This window comes from Sciurus vulgaris (assembly GCF_902686455.1).
Source record: "Sciurus vulgaris genome assembly, contig: HiC_scaffold_611_arrow_ctg1, whole genome shotgun sequence".
Taxonomy (NCBI): domain Eukaryota; kingdom Metazoa; phylum Chordata; class Mammalia; order Rodentia; family Sciuridae; genus Sciurus; species Sciurus vulgaris.
Genome location: NW_027632409.1, coordinates 1,891,119 through 1,915,165, shown reverse-complemented (window position 1 = coordinate 1,915,165; position 24,047 = coordinate 1,891,119). Strand labels below are relative to the sequence as shown.

Sequence of the window (24,047 nt, the reverse complement as noted above, 5' to 3'; positions counted from 1 at the left end):
ATATGTAAATAAATCTCCATTAGTTAATTCCAAAACTGATTCAAACACAGAGGAAATATGATGTCAGTTTTAAATTGAAGTTGCTGTAGGTATTAAAAGATTTTTTCTTTCTATACTCTGCGATTCTCTTCTTTGAATTGGTTCAACATTAAGAGCTAAAGAAAAGAATGATAAAGAAAGAAGAATGAAAGAAAGAAGAAAAGAATAAATGAAAGAAGAAAGAAAGAAAGAAAGAAAGAAAGAAAGAAAGAAAGAAAGAAAGAAAGAAAGGGAAAAATCTCAGGCCAGGTGCACCAGGGAATGTCAGGGAATTCACTAATTTTCATGTATTTTTATTCTTTCCAGATATTCATAGTAAGAAAAAATTAAAAGAATCCCATATATACATATTGTCATTGCAAAGAGTCTCCTGAGGATTTCATGTTCTCCCAGAATTTTTTCATATCTGAGCTGAATCTAATATGATCCAGTTCTCTAATATTTCAAACTGTGTCATGTTCCAAAGCCTCTGTCTTCTTCTGAGCTCCAGGGTATTTTTGTGAATTCAGCTTTGGTCCTGCATTAGTTGGTCTTGTTTTGTGTTCCTGGAGTTTCTTATCTAATGTTTTCTTCTACTGTATTTACTCAGAGACCAATTATTCAAAAGTTAACTCACAAATATGCTGGAAAGGAAGAGATTTATTTTGAAAAGACTTAAGTATGGACAATATACAATGGTGAACATGAGAGTAAATCTTCCACCTTGGAGAATGAGTAACCCACATGAGCCTTTGATTTTAGTCTTCCACATGGCTGGTAGATTTTACTCCTTATGTCTCCAACTGCACAGGTACTATGCATGTTTTATAAAAATTTGTGACAGGCTATATTTTAATTTCTCAGTGGTTAAATATGACATTCTGTGCAGTAAACATCCAAAGTTAATTTGTTTCATAACTGGAATACTAAAAGTATAAATACTTTGTTTTATATTAGTTTTATGCATATGTGTGCATACCTGTTTATTGTATGTTGTATACACATATATGCTTTTGTCTATATCATTTATATGATGCAAAAATTGGCATTTATATAAAAATAAGAATTAATAAAGTGGATCCAAATGCCTTTCAGTTCACATGACTGAAATTGGTTAAATAGCTAAAAGTATGGATATCTTTAAATTTACTTAAGTATTCATTTCTCTGAGTAGTCAAGCAATAAATGTAGTGTAGACTTCTCTAAAATAGTTAAAGTGTAATATCTATTTCTTACAGGATGTGCCTTCAACAAAAAAATTGACTTAAAATTTTAGGTAGGTTGATCTAAAATATTGGATATCATGGGTACCATAAGTTAAAATTAGATGAATTAGATTTAACAGAAATAGAATAAGCATTTATAAAAGTCCATGTTAAGGAGAAAAGTCAATAAAAAATGAATCTAACATGATGAATCAATATTCATGAATCTATCCTATCAAGTTAATATCAACAAATCTATATTGACAATTTGATATTGACTAGTCAGTATCAGTGCATCTACATTGATGTGTTGAATTTGATGAATCTACAGTGAAGAGTTGTCAATGAATCTACAGAATTATTAAAATTGATGAATCTATACAATGGGTTGATATGAATGAATCGACTCCAATGAATCAATATTGATGAATCTACATCAACATGTAGATACTGACAAATATACCCAGAAGAGTAGATCAACAGAGACCAATGAATTGATATCAATGAATATAAATTGATGAATCAATATCAATAAATCAATATTGATGAATCTATCCCTACAAGTTGATATCTAAAAATCTCCACCAATGAGTCAATTTTCACAAAAGAACCAAGTCAAGTCTTTATCACAAATCTACACAAGTTGATATTGATGAATCTACCCTGATGAGTTGATATTGATGAATCTACACCAAAGTATTGATATCAATGACTCTACATCAAACCACTGATATTAAGGGATTTATTCTGATGGATTGATATTGACAAATCTACCCTGACAGGTTGATATAAACAAAATGCACTAATGAGAAGTGTAGATATTAATGAAGAGAAGATAATAAAAATATACCCCTGGGGTCGATATCAATGAATCTACATTGACAAATTCATACTGGCAAATTAATATTGATGAATCTACCCCTATGGTTGATATCTATAAATCTCCACGAAAGAGTCAATATCAACAAATCTACCCAGAATGATCAATATCAAACCATATACATGGACTAGTCAATATATTTTTTTTGGGGTGCTGGGGATCGAACCCAGGGCCTTGTGCTTACAAGGCAAGCACTTTACCAACTGAGCTATCTTCCCAGCCCCAGGACGAGTCAATATTGATGAATCTACATCAACAAATTGATTTCAACAAATCAATATTAATGGATCTACCCAGTTTAGTTGATATAAGTGAATCTACCATGACTGGTTGATAATGACAAATCTACCCCAATGGGTTGATATTGACAAAACTATATAGAATTGTGGATATCAATAATATTTCATGGTGAGTCAATATTAACAAATCTACATTGATGAATTAATATCAACCCATCAATATCAAGTTTTTCCACTGAGTTGATATCAACAAATATATACCAGAGTCAATATCAATGAATATGCATCAATATGCCAATATCAACAAATAAACTCCATGCAATCAATATTGATGAATCTACCTCAATGTGTTGATATCAACAAATCTATACCAGTGATTAGATGAATCTAACCTGAATGAGTCATAATTCATGAATATATGCTGATGATTCAATTTTGACAAATCTACACATGTGAGTAGATATTGCCAAAACTTACCCAGTAAGTCAATATTTACATATGTACTTTGAAGAGTTGATATCAGCAAATCAATATTGAACAATATACCCCAACAAGTCTATAGCACCAAATCTACACCAATGAGTTGGTATTGAATGTATGCCTATGGGACAATATCAACAAATCTATGCAGAAGGGTCAACCAACGTAGATATTTCTTCACCAATGTGTCAATATTGATAAATATAAACCTTCAAGTCAATATTGATGAATCTGCACTGAAAGGTAGATATTGATGAATCTTCAGCTTTAAGATGACAGATGAATTTACACATTTGAATCAATATCAACAAATCTAGACCAATGGATCAATAATAAAAAATATTAAAGAATCTAAACTGATATGTTGATATTGTCAAATCTACTCAATTGAAACTGTTTTGATGAATCTACCCCAATGGGTAGATATGGAAGAACCTACACCAATGATTCAATATTGATGAAACTACACCTAAAAGTCAATATCAACAAATCTATCCCTAGGTCAATAACAATGAATATATCCAGAAGAGTTGATATTGATGAATATACTCTGATGGTTCAATATAAATTAAGATACATCTATGACTCAATACTGACAAGTCAATATCTGATGAATCAACATGGATAGTTCAATATCGAAAAATCTACACTGATAAGTCAATATAGATGAATCAACATCTATAGGTCTATGTCAATGAATCTACCCCATCAAGTTGATATTGATGAATCTAACCCAATGAATTGATATGCATGGATCTACACTGAGGAGTCAATATCAATGAATCTGCTCCAATTGGTTGATATCAAAGAATCTACACCAATTAATCAATATCAATGAATCAACATCTATGATTGACATCAGTGAATATATCCCATCAAGTTGATATTGACTGTTCTACCACAATGGGTTGGTTTGGAGGAATCTACACAGACAAGTCAATAACAATGAATATGCACCAAGGAGTAAATATTGGCAAATACACTTCAAAGGGTCAATACAGATGAATCAACCTTGATGAATTGATATTGATGACTGTACACCAATGGGTCAATTCTGATGATCTACACTGACAAGTTGATATCCACAAATCTACCTAACAGGTTGGCATCAATGAATCTATGTCATATCATTGATAATGACTAGTTGATAATGAACAATCTACCACAAGTCAGTGTTTATAAAATCTACATGCTTGTATCAATATTGACAAATTTACCTCAATGTGTTGATATGAACAAATGTAAACCAATGGGTCAATATTGACAATACTACATTGGTGGGTTGATGTTGACAAATGTACCTTGACAGGTGAGTATTAGTGAATCTACCCCATAGGTTTAATTTCAAAAAATGAACACAAATAGTTTGATATCTATAAATCTACACTGAAAAATCGATATCAACAAATCTACCCTGATGAGTTGATATCTATACATCTACACTGATGAGTCAATAATGATGAGTGTACGTCAATGAAAAATATCAGTGAATCAATATCAATGAATCTACCCAAAAAGTTGATATTGATGAATCTACACTGATGTGTTGATATGGACAAATCTACCCCTACAGTTTGATATTGATAAATCTATTTTTATGGGCCCATATCAATAAATCTATGCCATCAAGTCTGTTAGGTTGTAAAAGGCGCACAGTTATGGTTCATCACTAGCTCCCAGAAACGCTCCACAGATACAGGTCTCATACAAGGAACCCTTTATTTTGCGCAGATGAATTCACGTCTGCACGGGGGAAGGGGGGAAAAGAAAAGAAGAAGGATGGTGCACGGTTCCTCTCAGACATAGGAATTTCGTGGGCTGAGAGGAACCAATCGCGGAGGAGAATTCTTACAGACTGACTGACAGACCAATGACATATTAGGATGTAATGCTGGAGGCAGGAAGATTACAGTAACGTATGCTGGAAATTCCTGTAACGTGAAAGGTGGGGAGAATGCATAGAGACAGGTGGTGGGGAGGCCGGGAATTCCTGTAACCGGAGAGGTGGGCAAACACAGATTGACAGGTCATTGGGAAGTGGGAAATTCCTGTCACTGGAGAGAAAGGTGGCTTTATATCTTACAAAGTCAATATTGATGAATCAACCCAATGGGTCAAAATTGATGAGTCTACACTGGCAAGTGGATATCAATGAATCTACCTCAATGAATTGATTTTGACAAATCTAACCAATCAAACCAATTGAAGCAATACAGATAAATCTAACCCATCAAGTTGATATCAAAAAAATTATCTCCATTGGTTGATATAGACAAATCTACCCAAATGAGCACATTTCTGTGCAGAGTGGTTACAGGATAGGAGAGCAGTGAATGAAATTGAGGGTCTCTGATGACCTCATGGCTGTGGTAGGACTGGTGCCTTGCAATTTTCCTGTTTAAAGGCACAGGATGTTTAGTTGCCATGGTAAAACCCTGCATGAGGAGGCTTTGTGCAAGAGTCCTTTCAGCTCTAACCTTGATCTCAGTCACGGCTCCTGGGAATAGAGGGACTCTTATGCTAGACAATTACAGTGTTTTACCAGTTCCATTACTCCTGCTACTACCCCAATGGGTTGATATGGATGAATGTATCCTGATGATTAAGTATCAGTGAATCATCTCTAGTGGATAGACATTATCAAATCCACACCAATGGGTTGATGTTAATGAATACACCCATAAGAGTTGATATTGAAAAATCTACATTTTCAGGTCAATATCAAGGAATCTAAATTGACAAATCAATATTGACATATGAACATCAACAAATCTACCCTGACTGGTAAATATTGATGAATCTAACCATAAGAATTGATATTATTTAATCTATGCCAACAGGTAGATATTAATGAATGTACACTGATGTGTTGATATTGATCAATCTACCTCTATGGGTTGATATTGGTGAATCTACAATGATGAACAGATATCAATGAATCAACACCACTGAGTAGATATCACCAAATTCACCCCATTGAGTTGATATTGACAATGCACACTGACATGACAATGTCAGTGTGAATCTACCCCTATGGTTTGATATCAACAAATCTACCTTGACGAGTTGATATTAACATATTCTACCCTGTTGATATTGATGACTATACCCCATTGACTGTATAATGACTGATCTACACTGAAGAATCAATATTGATGAATCCATGTCTTCAAGTCAATATCAGCTAATTTGTACTGATGGTTTGATATCAATGAATCTACCATTGATTGGATATCTATATACTTAACTGGGTGATTGCTATTGATTAATTTATGCTAATGAGTCAATATCAACAAATGTATTGGAGGAATCATTATTAATGAGTCAACACCATCAATTTGGTATCAACAAATCTATACCATCAGGTCAATATCGATGAATTTACCCCAATGAGGCAATATTGACAAATCTACACTTATAGCTTGATATCAGAGAATCTACATCTACAATGAATCAATGTTGATGCACCAATATTGATGAGTCAATGTCTATAAATATTTCCCAGGCTATATTGACATATCAATATGAACATATCTGCACTGATGAGTTGATATCAACAAATCTACCTAGTCTAGTCAATATCGATGAATGTATCCCAATAGATCAATGTTGAAGAATCTATCTCAAAGACTCAATATTGACAAATCTACCCTGAAGAGTCAATATAGATGAATCTACACCGATGAATGAATATTGGCAAATCTAACCTTTGAGTTGAATTTGACGAGTCTACAGTGATGTATATAAACTGATGAATCTACACCAATGAATATACATAAGTGATTAAATATTGATGGCTTTACCCCATAAATTCTATATCAATGAACCTACATCATCAAATCAAAAGACTCATCAATTTCAAAGAATCTACACTGAAGTGTCACTATTGATGAATCTATGCTGATAAGTAAATTTTGATGAATGTACACAGATGGATCTATATTGATGAATCTAATGAGAAGAGTCAAGATTGAACAATCTATCACAATGAGTTGATGTGGACTAATCTACCCTGACAAGTCTATTTTGATGTATCTACACAAACAAGTCTAACCCCATTGATTGATATAGACAAATCTACTCCAATGAATACATTTTGACAAATTGAATCAGTTCATATTGATGAATCTAATGAGAGTTAATATTAATGAATCTAACCAATAGAGTTGATATTAAGGAATGAAGCCTGATGGGTCAATATGGGCGAATCTATTCTGATGATTCAATATTGACAAATCTACAACAAAATGTTGATATTGATGAATCTATTTGAACAGCTTGATATTGATGAATATGCACAGAATACTTGATATTGAAATATCTACTATGATGGGTCAATATCAATGAAATAACACTGATGAATTAATATCAACATATCAATATCAATGAAAGTAATCAATTGAGTCAATCTCTTTGAATCTCTACCAATGAGTCAAAATTGATGAATTCACTCAGTTGAGTTGATATCATCAAATCTCTCATGATACGTCAATATTGAAGAATATTCTCCAATTGGTCAATATTACTGAATCTACACTAAAGAGTAGATACTGACAAATCTACCCTGAGAGGTCAATATCAGTGAATCTATACCAACTAGTAGATACTTATGAGTTTATATTGATGGGTTGATATTAACAAATGTAACCCTTATGGTTGTTATGTACAAATCTATGCCAATAAGTAGATGTCAATGAATCTACACCAATGAATAGATATTGATAAGTCAATATCTACCTGTGAAGTCAATATTGATGAATCAAAACTGACAAGTTAATTTTGATGAATCTATCCCATTGAGGCTTTATTGACCAATCTAAACCAGGGTTGATTTCATTAAATCTACACCTTCTTGTTGATATCAATGCATCTACACTGATGGGACAGCATTGACAAATCTACACCAATGAATAGATATCAATGAATCTACCACAATGTGTCAAATAGCCAAATATAGACTGATGAGTTGATTTCAATGAATCTAACCAGTTGACTTGATGTCAATGATTCAAACCATTTGAGTTGATATCAAGGAATTTATTCAGTTTTGTCAATATGAAAAAATTGACACCAATGAATCAATATTGATGAATATACACCAAAGAGTTGATATTGAATAATCTACCCCTTTGGGTAGTCAATAACAAATTTGCCCCTATGGGTTGATATGAATGAATCCACATTGATCAATCAAAATTAATATATCAATATTGACAAATAAAGCCTGAAAAGGTAATATTTTTAAAGTATATATACATATTTTTTTAATGACTGAATTTTGATTCATTGTACATAACTGGGGTACAACTACTGTTTCTATGGTTGTACACAATGAAGACTCACACCAATTGTGTAATCATACATGAATATAGGGTAATATTGTCTGTCTCAGTCCACTATCTCTCTTTCTCCATCCCCTCCCACCCCAATTTCCTCTACACAATTCAAAGTATCTCCATTATTCACTTATCCCCGTGCCCCCCTTTTATGACCCATCATCCACTTATCAAGTAAAACAATCAGCCATTTGTTTTGGGGAATTAGCATATTTTATTTAGCATTACATCCTCCAACTCCATCCATTTACAAGTAAATGTCATAATTTTATTCTTCCCTATGACTGAGTAGTATGCCAATGTGTATATATAACACAGTTTCTTTCTCCATTCATCAATCGAAGAGAATGTACATTGGCTACACAATCTAGCTCTCATGAACTGAGCAGCTATAAATATTGATGTGATTGTGTCACTGTAGTATGCTTATTTTAAGTCCTTTGTGTATAAACTGAAGAGTGGGATAGTTGGGTCAAATGGTGGGTATGTTCCAAGTTTTCTGAGGAATCTCCATACTGGTTTCCAGAGTGGCCGAATCAATTTTCAACCGCATCTGCAATGTATAAGTGAACCTTTTTCCCCACATCCACACCAAAATTTATTGTTACTCATGTTCCTAATAGTTACCATTCTAAGTGGAGTTAGATGAAATCCTATGGTAACTTTTAATTACATTTCTCTAATTACTAGAGATGGGGTGTACTTTTTCATATATTTGGACATCAACACTATATCTTCTGTGATGTGTCTGCCCAGTTTCTTAGCCCTTTTACCTCATTGGGTTGTTTGTATTTTTGGTGTAAAATTTTGTGAGCATTTTATAAATTATGGATATTAGTGCTCTATCTGAAATGCATGTAGAAAATAATTTCTCCCACTCTGTAGGCTCTTTTTTCATATTATGAATTGTTTCATTTGCTGAGAAAAAAAGCTTTTTAGTTTGAACCCATCCCATTTTTTGATTCTCACTTTTATTTCTTGTGCTCTGGGAGTCGTTTTTAAAATGTCTGGTCCTAAACCAACAAGATGATTTAGGTGAATCATTGCTGGTCTAATTCTTAGGTCCTTGATCTATTAAGAGTTGAATTTTGTGCAGGGTGAGAGATAGAGGTGTAATTTCATTTTACTGTATATGGATTTCCAGTTTTGCCAGCACCATTTGTTGCAGAGGACATCAATATCAATAAATCAACACCTACAGTTGATATTGATGAATATACCTCATCAAGTCAATATCAATGACAAATCATTGATGTACAAATCTACACAGACAAGTAGATATTGATGAATATGCACTGAAGAGCCAATATTGATGAATCTATCCCAATGTGTTGATATCAACAAATCTATACTGAAGGGCCAATATTGACAAATCTATCATAATGGGCCAATATCAATGAACATACTCAGAAGGGATGATATTGAAGGATCTATCCAAATGGGTCAATATCAATGAATATACATTGTTAAATTAATATTGACATACCGATATTGATAAATCCATCCTGATGCATTGGTGTCATTGAATCTATGCCAATGAGCGAATATCAAGGAATCTTCTCCATTGAGTTTACATTGAAAAATTTAAGTAGCAGGTTGATATCAACAAATCTACACTAAGCATCAATATTGCTGAATCTACCCTGATAGGTCAGTATTGACAAATTTACCCTGTTGAATTTAGAGCAACCAATCTACTCTGAAGATTCAATATCTATGAACCTACTCCAAGAGGTCAATATTGAGGAAACTACCATGATGAACTAATATTGATGAGTCTACCCCAAAGTGTCATTGCAAATCTAAACCAAGTCAATTTTGACAAATCTAAGCAGTCAAATTGATGTCAATGAATCAAACCATCCAAGTTGATATTGAGGAATCTATCAAGTTGGGTCAATATGTACAAATATAACCAGATGAATCAACATTGATGAATCTACACCAAAGTGTCTATATCAATAAATCTACCCAGTTAGATATCAATGAATCTAACCCTACAGGTCCATATCAATGAATCTACACTGATGGGTTGATATTAATAAATCCACATTGACAAATCAATATTGATACAATATCATTAAATATACCTCAACAAGTTGATATCAATGAATCAACACTGTTGAGTAGGTTTTGAGCAATCTAAACAGTTGAGTTGATATTGATGATTCTATATCAGTTAATATTGACAAATCTTCCCCAATCAGTCAATACTGATAAATCTACCCTGTGGGCTAACACTGATGAATCTACATTGATGGGTTTATATCAATGAATCTACAATGACAGGCCAATATTGACAAATGTACCCTGAAAAGTTGATATCTGTGAATCTCCACTCATGAGTAGATATTGAAAATTGACCTAGTTTATCTGATATAATCCACTCTACCATGATGGGTTGATGTTGATAAATCTACACTGATGAGTTGATATTGAATCTACCATGATGAATCAACATTGACTAATCTACACCATCAAGTGAATATTGACAAATCTACATTGACAAACTAATATCAACACATCAATATCAAAGAATCTCTCCTGAAGAGTCAATATGGACCAATCTACACTGATAAGACAATTTTGAAAAATCTACACCAAAGGGGCAATATTGATAAATTCAACAAGAAGAGTTGCTATCAAATAATCTACCCTGATGTGTCAATATTGACCAATCTGGATTTACAGGTTGATAATAATGAGCCTACCATTATCGGTGGACATTGACAAATCTGTACTGGCAAGTGGATATCAATGAATCTACACTGACAAATCAATATCAATGAATCTACACTGAAGGGTAGATATAGATGATTCTACCCCAAAAGGCAGTTATCATTGATTATTTCTCAATGGGTCTATATCTGTGAATATACCCCAATGGATCAATATTGATTAATGTATCCCTATGGATCAATATCTATGATTCTACCCCTTCAGGTCAATTTTGAAGAACATATGCAATATTTCAATATCAAAGAATCTACCCTAATAGAGTAATATTGATGTATCTATCCTGACAGAACAATACAAAAGAATCTACTCTAATAGGTCAAAATCTATCAAGCTACACCAATGGGTCAATGGGTCAATTTTGACAAATCTTCACCTTCAAGATGGTATTAGTGCATTTATACCAACTGGTAGATATTGATGAATCTACATCATCAAGTCAATATCAAAATATTCAAGTGCAAAAATCTACACAAACGGTCAGTATTGATATTGAATGTACACTGTTGAGTTGATATCTACAAATCTACCTTTATGGATTGATATTAACAAATTTACACCAATGACTCAGTATTGATGAATCTACCACAACAAATCAATATCAACACACCAATATCAATGAATCTACCCTGGCCAGTCTATTTCAAAAATCTAACTAGTTCAGTCAATATTGATGATACTACACTGACAGGTTGCTATCAATGAATCTACACTTTCAAGTTGATAGCTATGAATCTACCCCAATGGGTCAATGTGTATGTACCTACAACATCAAGTCAATACAGAAAAATCTAAACCTTTGAGTCAATATTGAGAAATCGAAAGTTCAATATCAATATCAACAAATCCACATTGGCAAATCAGTATTGACAAATTAATATCAATGAATCAACATTGTTAAGTCATTATCTATGAATCTACTCTGATGAGTTAATATTGATGAATATACCTAGTTGAATTGATATTGCTGAATGTACCATGACAGGTCTGTAGCAACACATCTATCCCATCAAGTTGATATGGGCATATTTACCCCTTGCAGGAGATATTGACAAATCTACCCTGAAGAACCAATATCAATGAATCTCACCTATGGATCAGTATCAATGAATCTACTGTTAAGGGTGAATATCAATGAATCTACACTGATGGTTTGATTTTGGTTAATCCCTGATATCAAATCAAAACGGACAAATCTACCCCTTAGAGTTGATATTGACAAATCTATCCCTTTCTGTCAATATTGACCAATCTATCCTGAAGAGACAATATTGATGAATCTATCTAATAAGTTGGTATGAATGAATATACCTGATGGGCGGACATCAATGACTACCCTGCTGGGTGGATACTGATGAATCTACCTCTATGGGTTGATATCTATGAATCTACCCTGATGTGCTGATAATGGCAAATCTACCCCAACTGATTTCTGTTGATGAATCTACATTGATCAGTCAAAATTAATGTATCTACAACTTGATATTGACACATCTACTCCAATGAGTTGATAATAATGAATTGACACCAAAGAGTTGATATCAATGAATATACACTGACCAGTTGATACTGATGAATCTACACCAAGGGACAATATCAACAAAACTACACCAACCAGTCAATATCAATAAATCTACCCTCACTGGTCAATATTGATGAATCTATACTGTCCAAGCAATATGGATAAATCTATACCAATGAGTTGATATCAACAAATCCAAATTGATGAATAAATAATCACAAATTGATATCAAAAAATCTACAGTGATGTGATGAAATTGACAAATTTTCACTGATGGATCTACATAGATGTTTTGACATTATGAATCAACCCAGTTGAGTCAATATGAACAAATCTACAATTGCCAGGGTCCAGCCCTAGCAGGAGTTCATGGGTTCCACACAGGTAAACGGGGGCACGGGGAGACAGCATCAGCGATGGATGGAGAACGAAAGACACAGACTCTAGTTCTGATGCAATCACTCCCACTTTATTCTGGGGAAGCCTGGGTTTATATATACTTTTCTTCAGGCTATAATTGCAGTCTTGTGGTTAATGTTAAAGAAGTTTCCAAAGCATAGGCAGTCAGACGTTTCACTTGTCCCCAAGTCAGCAGGTCCGAGTTGTGCGTTGCAGATGATTGTGCAAGATGCAACTTTTTCATCTTAAATGCTAGCCCATCTTGGTCCATCTGATTGGGTTGGTAAGGGATCCACTACTCTTTGTTCTTCCTCCTTCGAATAGGGCTCATTGTAGTGAAGTATTAATCTGTCTGGAATCCACAAAGTTGTTTCAGCATCCTGTGGAAATACACAAGCATAGCCTCAATCAGATGTCAGCAAGACATCAGGTCCTCTCCATTTACCAGATAATAGATCTTTCCATTTCACTAGACTTTGTTTTGACCTTCTACTTTCCCAATGTCTCATCATTGCAGTATTTCCCTCCTTGTCAGTATTTAGATGATTTAAAACAAATAAAGCATGTTGTAAAATATGATGTGGGGAAGAGTATTTAAGCTCTCCATCTTTTAGCTTATTTATTTGTATTTTTAATCTTTGATGGCTCCTTTCTACTATTGCTTGTCCTTGTGGGTTATAAGGAATTCCTGTAGAATGAGAAATATTAAACCTGGAACAAAAATCTTTAAATGGTTCTGATGTATAAGCAGGAGTATTATCAATTTTTAATTTTTTAGGCATTCCTAAAACAGAAAAACAAAGGAATAAATGTTGAATCACATCCTTGTAGGCTTCCTCAGTTCTGGCTGAGGCCACAATAATATGAGGAAAGGTATTGACTGTAACATGAACATAAGACAATTTTCCAAATTCTGATACATGAGTTACATCCATTTGCCATAAGATATTAGGTAAAATTCCTCGAGGATTAACTCCCATCTGTGGAGAAGAAATAAATTTAGGACAAACATGACAATTTTTAACAATAGTTCTAGCTTCTTCTCTAGAAATATATGTAAGGCAGATGAATTTTGATGATGATTTTTGTGTGATATAATAGCTTCTTCTATAGCTGTTAAAATAAAATTTTTAGTTAAGTGATCAGCATTTGTATTCCCCTGAGTAAGGTGACCAGGTAATCAGGAATGTCCCTGAATATGACCTATAAAGAAATGTGAAGTTCTGTTATGAATTAGATATTGAAGTTCTTGTAGCCTATGTATAATTTTAGATGAAAAGGAGAGCATGGCTGTCTCTATCGTTGGAAACAGTTTAACAATGTATAGTGAGTCTGTGTACAAGTTAAAGGGTTGAGCAAAAGTCTTGAAAGCATAGATGACTGCTTCTAATTCAACTCTTTGTGCAGAAGTTTCTTGTGTCCATTGAACTGTGAGTTGAGAATTAATTATTGTAACTGCTTTTTCATTTGATGACCCATCTGTAAATATTAACATATCATTGTTAATTGGAGTTGAGGAGCACCATTTCTGTTTGAAGTAAAAAATGTAGTAAAGGATTATTGGGCAAGTGGAAAGAAATTTTTCCTGTAAAATTTAGAAATGTAATAGCCCATTGATCATCAATTTGTAATAATTGGTCACATTGTTCTCTTGTGTAAGGAATAATTATTTTATGCATTTCACAAGCAAATGATTCTTCTAAATCTGGCCTTTAATACCAAAGAAACTACCATAGTAGGATAAGACATTAATATTTTCTTTCCTGATACTGGCAAGTGTATCCATTCAAGTGGATCATTTTGCCATAAGCAACCTGTTGGAGTATGTTTTGTTTTTAGCACAATAAAAACCCAAGTCAAGTTATGATTAACTTGTTGCAAATAATGTTTTCGAATTGCAGTTTCAACAACTTGTAAGGCTTGTTCTCCTTCTTTAGTTAATACTCTACTTGAGTTAGGATCTGAATAACCCTTTAGTATTTCAAACAAACATTTTAAATCATTAGTTGAGAGTTTTAAATAAGGTCCAATCCAATTTATATCTCCCAATAATTTTTGAAAATCATTTAACATTAATAGTTTGTTTTTCAAATTTGTAACTTTTGAGAGCTGACACAATCTGTTTTTATAGTTCTTCCTAGATAATTATAAGGAGGTTTCTGTTGATTTTTTTCAAGAGTCACTATCAGACCCCACCTCTGTAAATCTTTAATTCAATCCTATAATATTATTTGTAATAAATGACTTTGAGAATGTGCAATCAATATATCATCCATATAATGAATCATATAGCAGTCTGGATACTTTTGTCTACAATTAATTAAGGCTTGATCTACAAATTTTTGACATAGGACTATTTTTCATTCCCTGAGGTAATACTTTCCATTGAAATCTTTGATAAGGCCTTTGTAAGTTAGGCAATGGTAAACTGAAAGCAAAACTGCATGTATCTAGTTTAGCTAAAGGAATAGTAAAGAAGCAATCTTGTAAATCAATGTCTATAATATGATAGCCTTTATGGACAGCCACAGGAGAAGTGAGGCCAGGCTGAAGTGCCCCCATAGTCTCCATTCTGTCCATCTGAGATTGTGCTGTAGCTTTGGCTAATTCTTCATATTCTGTCTTCCAAAGTAAATATTGCCCTGGTGTTAAACACGACTTTGCAGTTTGTTGCCAATCAATAGGCGTCAGCCACTGTGAGCTCACATTCTCCACTAGTTGCAGGGTATAAGGGGAAGTAGGTCCTAATCTTTTACAGCTGGTTTTAGTTCTTTTAACATTTTAAAAGAGAGAGAGGCTCCCAATGAGGCTCTCCTCCCTCATCTATAGACCATACTATAGGGCAAGAAATACTAATATCTCCCTGTTTTTGTGCCTCACTAACAGCACCTAGAAATCCTACCTTTTGGACTCTCATTTTTATTTTATCTGAGGGTTTAGGAAGGGCTGGCACAATAGGAGCCACCAAAAATGGATCCTCATTATGATATCTGAAAACGGCTTCTTCCAAGTCCTCCTCATCAGATGGGGAGAGCTGATCAGGCAGAACTTTCTCCTTTTTCCCATCTTCATCATTGTCTGATTCGCTTTCACTTTCACTTGAGTCTCCTCTGTATATTTTTTAACTGAGGCTGTCAGCAAAGGCTCCTTTTCTGACGTTTCGTCTGGTGATTTTACTCTTTTACTTAGCTGCTCACTTTCATGTCTAGGGTCTAAACAGTCCCTAAAAAGATTCCACAACACAAAAGCGTCGGCGGGGACTCTTTAATTGCCATATAATCTATGATGCACATGCATATCATTGCCTACCTTTTTCCAGGTTTTAACATCTAATGAACCCTGTTCAGGAAACCAAGGGGTACATTCTTGCACAAAATGAAAAAATCTTTTTAATTGAGCTGTTCCTACATGCATTCCTCTTTTAGTTAATAAGTGCTTAGAAATATCAATAAATAGTGCTCTTTATTTTCACTACCTCCCATAGTAGCTGTTCTGTCTATCCCTACCTCTCCTTTCTTGGCCTTCTCTACCAAGGGGTCCGCAACACCCCAGGCAGGATCCTAGCTGTCTCAAAAAAGAAAGAAATTAATATTAATAAATGGGAGGTTTACCAGAGTGCCCCAAATTGGGTGCCACTTGCCAGTGTCCAGCCCTAGCAGGAGTCCATGTGTTCCACACAGGTAAACAGGGCATGGGGAGACAGCATCGATGATGGATGGAGAATGAAAGACACAGACTCTAGTTCTGGTGCAATCACTTTCACTTTATTCTGGGGAAGGCTGGGTTTATATATATTTTTCTTCAGGCTATAATGGCAGTCTTGTGGTTAATATTAAAGAAGATTCCAAAGCATAGGCAGAAATTGTTTTTAACAAGGAACCAAAAGATTATGAGAAAATAGTAACCTTACAGATTATCCTTACCTAATCACAATTGTTGTAAGAATATCTCACTATGTCAATGAGCTAATGCAATGTTTATTTCCTTAATATCTAAACTCTATGTGACCTAAGACTATTCTTATTACTCTTGCGGTTAAAGCAATAGACAAGTAATCTCATGTGACCATCTCTACTAGGTCCATCTGATTAAAATCTAAATTGCTGAGTTAAGGGCTACAGGAGGGCAGCGGTCGCAGTGGTTCTCATGGCCAAGTTTTTATACTGAATAGATTTACCTTGTCTTATGTAGCTCTTTTTTCCAGAACAGGGCATTGTGCACCAACATTTATTATAGGTGTGACCTATTCTTTGTAGGAAGGAGGGAATGTTGTGAAACCTTATTCTTTTACCCTACCACCACACAAAAACAAAACTGTCATTAGAATATAACCAGCCTGTTGGAGACAAAAGCAGATCTATATTTATTTTCTCCAGAGGTTTTCAGGGACTCATTGCATGGTTGCAAAATTATTATTTTCTTTTCTTTTTTTTTTTTTTTTTTTTTTTTTAGTGCTGGCGATCGAATTGAGGTGAGGGTCTTGTGCTTGCAAGGCAAGCACTGTACAAACTGAGCTATATCCCTAGCCTCCAAAATTATTTTTAATTTTGTTAGTGGTAAAGACCCATTGTCTTTCAGATTGTAGATAATATTTTCTGGAATTTTTGTTGTATTCCCCTCATCCCCTTAAGCAATCTGTTCAGATTGAAGTGAGTAATATATTATCAGAAAAACACAGCAGAAAAAACACCATGCTCCAGAGCAAAACATCTGGCAACTCCCTTTAGGATGAGCCTTTGCAAACGTCCTCCAAAGGATCTTTGTCAAGCACTGGATGGAATTCTGGAGGCCCCCACATACAATGATGTTACAAAGCTGATGCATCAACACAATTTGTTATTCATGAAACTACACTGGGTCAATACCAACAAATCTTCCCTGTTTATTCAAATTTGATGAATCTAAAGTGATAAGTAAAAACTGATAATCCACACTGAAGCATCTACACCAATAATCAGTATCAAAAAAAGTACATCAATGAACCAATTCGACAAATCTATCTCATCAAGGTGATATCAGTGATATTACCCTGATGAGTCAATATCGACAAACCTACTCTAACAAGTTAATATTCATGAATCTATACCAAACTCAATATAGACAAATCCATACCAGTTACTCAATATTGATGAATCTACTCCATCAAGTTGATATCACATAAGTTACCCTGACCATTTATCATTGAAGAATCTTCTCCAGTTATTACTTGCAAGTGGATCCTGTATCTTGTAGAATGTTTGGGGTGATAGGAAGATCTTTTGCTCTAATATGGACTCTTTTTGGATCTGTAGTGTAGCATCAGGATTGAGGGTGATCATGAGGAAGTTCAAGCCCTGACAAAAATCGTGGAACTTTCTGTCCCCCATGTAAGTTTAGGAAAGAAGCTGGAGATTGAATTAATACCCATCAAGCCTAAATTATTAAGTCTTCACAAATGTACAAGAAGTGGTCATGGAGTTTTTGTATCGCTGTACACATGCAAGCACAAGGAAAGTGTTGCAACCAAACTCCATGTGGGCAGAGTCTGTTGCACTGGGGACTCTGCTGGGCCTCATCCTGTACACCTTTTCATCTAATCATAATTTTGTCTTTTCTAGAATGTCATCAATGGTGGGCCATACAGCATATTGTCTCCTCAGTTGGTTTTATCACACTTAGTAAAACAATAGGTAGGATGCATCTGTTTGTGTGTAACTTTATGGTTTATTTCTTTCTATTGTGAACTGGTTGTACGTTCAGCTACAGAAAGGTCTTGGAATAGTTTATCTAATCAGCATAATAGATCTGATGTGCACAACTGCATGGTAGTTTTGGTTAGGCATGTTTTTTTCAGAGCATGTTTCCAAATGCAGATGAATTATGGGCACACAGTTGGGTCACAGATTAAAATTGTTTTGCTGAGAAGGCACTGGCACATCATCTTCAAAAGTGGCTGCATGGTGTGTCTTTCCAGCATTGCCTGAAAATGCTGGTGTTACATAGTCTACTTTTTCAGTGTAATGACTTCTTAGAGTTTACCTGTGCTAATTGCAGTGACAACCTACCTCACTATTCTTTTAACTTATGATTTTCTAACATGATAAGATATTGAGAATCATCAAGTGTAACTATTTTCTTATTTTATACTTTCTTTTTCAGGAGTCTGTTCAGATATTTAATTTTGGACATTGCAAATTGAATCCAGGGATGAGTAATCACTGAGTCATATCCCTAGCTCCTTTTTTTGTTCTTTGGTATTTTTATTTGAGACAGTGTCTCCTTAAGGCTGGTTTCAAATTTGCAATCCTTCTGCATCAGATTTTTGTGTAATTGGGATCATAGGTATGCAACACTTCAGTTTGGAAAAAGTTAATTATATAAGTCCATGTTATCGGTATATTTCTTCTGTCCACTGGCTTTAGGTAGCATGTGTTAAAACTAATGACCAATGGACAGATATGTCATTCTGTCTTAGAGAGATGATCCATTATGTGTGAGGCCATGTGTTTGATCTCCAATACATGAATATACACAAACATACACACACACACACACACACACACACACACACACACACACACAAGCACACCCAACACTAAGTCTAAAATCACATAGATTTTCATGTTTTTCCTTCTGGAATATATTTAGTTTTCTCAAATTTTAGTTTTAGACTATAATGGATTATTTTTGATATGAGTTTTATTTTGTTTCTACGTTCATTTAACTCCATATAGTTTGCAAACACTTGCTGCACAAATTCTATTGCTAAAATATTATGAAAATGGATTCCATTTGAACATAAATGCTACTTATGCAGCATTCCATTACTAGAAAAGCATGTTGTGTCATTAGCAAAGATAAAATAGTAGGCTCACAACTGTGGGTGAGGATGTTATATCAAGATGCTTTTACTCTTCTCACTATTGGCAAGCAAAGAAAACTCACTTGACGAGTCTTTAAAATATTCAGTGTTCTATAAGATGTATCTCTATACATATATGCTGCTATAGATGGTTCGCTTTGCTTTTCTGAGAGCCACATAATTCTGTTTTCTGCAGAAGCATCCACCTCTCTTCTGAAGATACTGTGCACATCAGAGAGGATCTGGTTTCCATACTTCATGAAGTACTTCACAGAGGAAATGAAGGTCAACTAGTATCTCATGTGAGTATGTGGTCAGCACCTGTGACCCAAGTACACTGCCAGAAAGTGACTCTGTTTCCAGAGCCACAGCATTGACTGGAACCTCATGACTTCAGTTCTGAGTCATCATTAGATTCCTGGACTGGGGTGGGGCCACAGCTGGATCTGTGGAGGGTCTGTGAAGAAGAAGAATATACTCTGCAGGTGTTAGAGAATTTTTTTTCTGTCCATGACTGTTCTTAGGGAGCCTTGCCTGGGAGCAATCATGGAGGTAAGAAAAAGAGCACTGCCTGGAAGCAAGGGTGTGCGTCTTCCAAGGACTCCACAAGAAACAAAAGGACCCAAACATGCCCAAAAACTGAAATAGTACAGGAGGTAGCGAATTAAACCATGAAATAAAGATGGTCTATGTCCTGCTTCTCTGGGAGGATCCCATCACCGATAAAGCAATTAATTGCATTGAACCATTCTTCAATCATATACAGGGTTCCATGCCATTTGGGGTTTGGCTCTTCAAATCTGAACTGCAGTCTTACACCTGAGACCAACCAAGTAACACCAAAGTCCCTGCATTTTTGTCAGGATTACCATACCTGAGTGCACAGGTACAGATGCAAGCACCTGAGGAGAGACAGATGTATCCTCTACTGACTTGATGCACCTTGGTAACACAAGACCAGAAGATAATGTCTATGAGCATTTTTTCTAGGGTTTCTCAATCTTGGTTTTTCATTGACTGTCCTGGGTTTCACACTGTGTCTTCAAACATTGCTTTTGCTTAATTTGGAATGCAGCAGGGAAACTATGGTCATAAATATATCATTAAAAATGCATTATTTTGTCTAGGTGGATCTAGCTGTGAGGAAATATTAAAAAATATTTGTTCGTGTGTTTTTCTGTTGAGAATTTGGCACATTACACCTTTGTCTTGGATGCTATAGTCACACAGGGGATAGTAAAACTCTGGAGCTTGATGCTCAGTTCTTAGAACTGGTGATACTGTCATTTACAGTGTAAAAGCCTGCACTGGGCTTATTTGGTACAGATCCATATTGAGGATATTGGTAGAAATATGTATTGGAAGCAGGGGACTAGCATTCAGGTAGGCTTTATTGATACACTTGTTCATGGGACTTATTTGTTAAGACAGTGCATCTGTCACCTAAATTAAACCCATTGGAAACAGGACTCATTATTCCCTTTCTGTGAGTTCTTATTTTCTCCTGTTTTGAATAGTTCAGTAAATATCCCAGCACAGGAATGTTGAGGCACTTATTCAGTACTACCCAACAAAGAGAAACTATCACCAGCTATGATAGTTAACTGTTGTGTATAGTAACATGGAAACTGATTTAACTTTGGCCTAATACCATAATATGAATGAATTTAGGAGCAGGAGATAAAAGAAGGGAAAATTTTATGTCTTTGACTTCTATCAGTTTAAAAACCAGGGATGATTTCCTGTTTTAAAATTCATTGGAACTTGAAGGCGCATGAAGTCCAGCACCATTCAGAGTTACATTTCTTTATTCTGGTGATCACCCCCCAAATTTTGTCATTCCATATATATATAGTGAGGTAAGCACTCTACCAGCTGAGCTATCTCCCCAGACCATTCCCCATATATTTTAAGTAACATCAAAACAGTTAACAATGCCCTATCTTGGAAACCATCCCACAGGTGTGATTGTGTATATGGGTGTGAATTTTCAAATCTTCTTCAGGCCAGATGTATATCTTCTGCCTCCCACCTGTGGTGAGAAGGTAATGAACAGCAAAATAGCTACATGTGCACAAGGAAGATTGTCCTGAATATTCTGGGATGGGTAGGTAATTCCTGAATTTCTTAGGGGAAGGGAAAGATATGACCTCCTTGTGTTCCATTCAACAGTGAAAACAGGCAGCTCAGTGAAAATGCATTTTGTTAGTGATTGTTCCTTGAAGGGAGTGGTTTCCTATTCCCTTTCCAGTCTTAAATACTGAATTGTGTGTCCTTCTTTCTGTTCCCATAGCCTTAGCTATTGAAAAAACATTGCCTTCTGAGATGGACTTGTTTCCAAATTTTACTTAAAATCATAGGAGAAAACGACCTATCTTCAACTGCACATAAAGGAAAAGTAAGTGGCTTGCAGGAGCAGGGTGTGGTGGCACATTCTTGTAATCCCAGAAGCTTTGGAGGCTGAGTTATGAGGATCCCAATGTCAAAGTCAGCCTTAGAAATGATGAGGTGCTAAACAATTCAGTGAGAGCTTTCTCTCAATAAAATACAAATAGGGCTCAGGATGAGGCTCAGTGATTCATTGCCACTGAGTTCAATCCCCAGAACCCACCCTAATAAAGAAGTGGCTTGCTGCCACCTGAGAGAAGAAATGTAGACTTTCCCTAAAGACATGGAGAAAATGAAGTCCTCTTCCATGGTTATGACCATGATATTGAACAAACTAGTTGGCCATTTTACACCATCCTTTTTTCTTAATATAATTTTTGAATCAGTGAATTTTATAACCCAAATATTTTCACCTATCTTAGGCACTAAGAACTAATTCCCAGCAATTACAGGTCCTTGCCACTTCAAGGTGTCCCCAGGCCTCTGCCAGCTGCCACATCAAATTTTCCCACCAAACTCTAGAATCCAAGCAGTGATTTCTGTACTGAGAATATGGAAGCAGATAGAAAAATGACATGCCACGACTCCACCTTAGAAGTGGAATCTGATGAACCCTGCTGTTTTCTGTTTCTGTGAAACAAGATACTGGTATAGATTCATTAAGTGGGGAGGGAGCTATGGACCTTGGCATCAAGATGCTGTGGGTTTCTTGTAGTGTAACCACATTATACTATGGGAAGAGTCTTTGGAACAATTCTTTGCACAGGAGGCCATTTTCAGGTCTATGTCAAGGGAAAGCACTCTTTAGATGCTTTACTATGGACTCCATAATAGAACTATAGTCCATAGAGTAGGTATTATATCAGTTTTGGATTCTGTTTTATGAGTGTTACTTTACTATTAATATCTGAGTGCAGATATTGTATTATCTTGAGATGTTTTATCATAGACAACATTTTTGTATAAAAGACTACAGGGTAACTATTATACTTGGTATGAAAGCTATAACAGTCATTTTATGAAAATATCCTAGTTGTATGGAAGCTATTTTATTAATACATTAAGTGCTGTACTATGGTTTATGTTATAGTATTAAAATCTCAAGGCAATTATATTAGTTGTACTTGCTATAGTATGAATATTGCATCAATATTAAAGGACACAGGACACATTGCATTGGTTTGAAATGTTATAGATATCATATTAGTATTAAAGGCCATAGATAAACATTTATGTCACATTTAGAAGCAAAAGTATGCATATCATGTTAGGATTAACATGAAAGTAAATACATTAATTTTAATAGTATCTCATGAATATCTTATTAATTTAATGACCACAATGCAGATATTTTATTAGTGTAAGGTTCTATAATATAAATATCATGCTAATACTAAATGCTAAATAGTACCTGTTTACAAGCTTTAGATCTTATGTCAAGGATATTAAATGAATATTAAAATTCACAATGAAGTTATTGTATATGTGTCAAGGTTTTTGGAAATGATGCTATATAATAAGATTAATGGCCACAGGACATATATTTCTTTGGTTTTAGAGGCCATAATAAATGATGCTATATTAGCATTTAAAGGTACAGAAATCCAGTAAATTAGTTTTACATGTTAAACTAGGAATAACAGATTTAAAGCCACAGGAAGTTTCTATATTTTTTATTGAATACTTTACTTTGGATATTATATTAACATTCAAATCTTCTAAATGACTCTGATGTCCATCTCTGATATTGTAATAGGTAAATTATATTAATATTAAAGGCCACAGAACACCTGTTCTCCAAGCTATTGTATGTACACTGAAATGAGATACCATTTTGCACCTACTAGAATAATTAAATTTCAAAAGAGCTGTTACAAATAGTAATCAAGGGTATGGAAAAATTAGAAGACTTTTAAACTGCTGGTGGGAATGTAAACTTGTTCATCCACTGTGGAATAGATTTAGCAATTTCTTTAAAGATTACACACGGAGATATCACCTGG

General features: G+C 34.7%; 1 protein-coding gene across 2 annotated transcripts in view; it reads right to left on the bottom strand.

Annotated features, from left to right (window-relative positions):
• Positions 1 to 12,975: 12,975 nt before the first annotated feature.
• LOC306652826 (uncharacterized protein) overlaps positions 12,976 to 24,047 on the bottom strand; it is a 670,960-nt gene continuing 659,888 nt past the window's right edge. The window contains exon 2 of one of the 2 annotated variants that reach the window (XM_079125505.1): positions 12,976 to 13,195. In XM_079125505.1, coding sequence (XP_078981631.1) covers positions 13,061 to 13,195 — 135 coding nt within the window. In that variant the 3' untranslated portion in view covers positions 12,976 to 13,060. Of the gene's footprint in view, positions 13,196 to 13,961; positions 14,295 to 24,047 lie in introns of those variants that run through there. The other variant, XM_079125506.1, reaches the window with a different exon arrangement.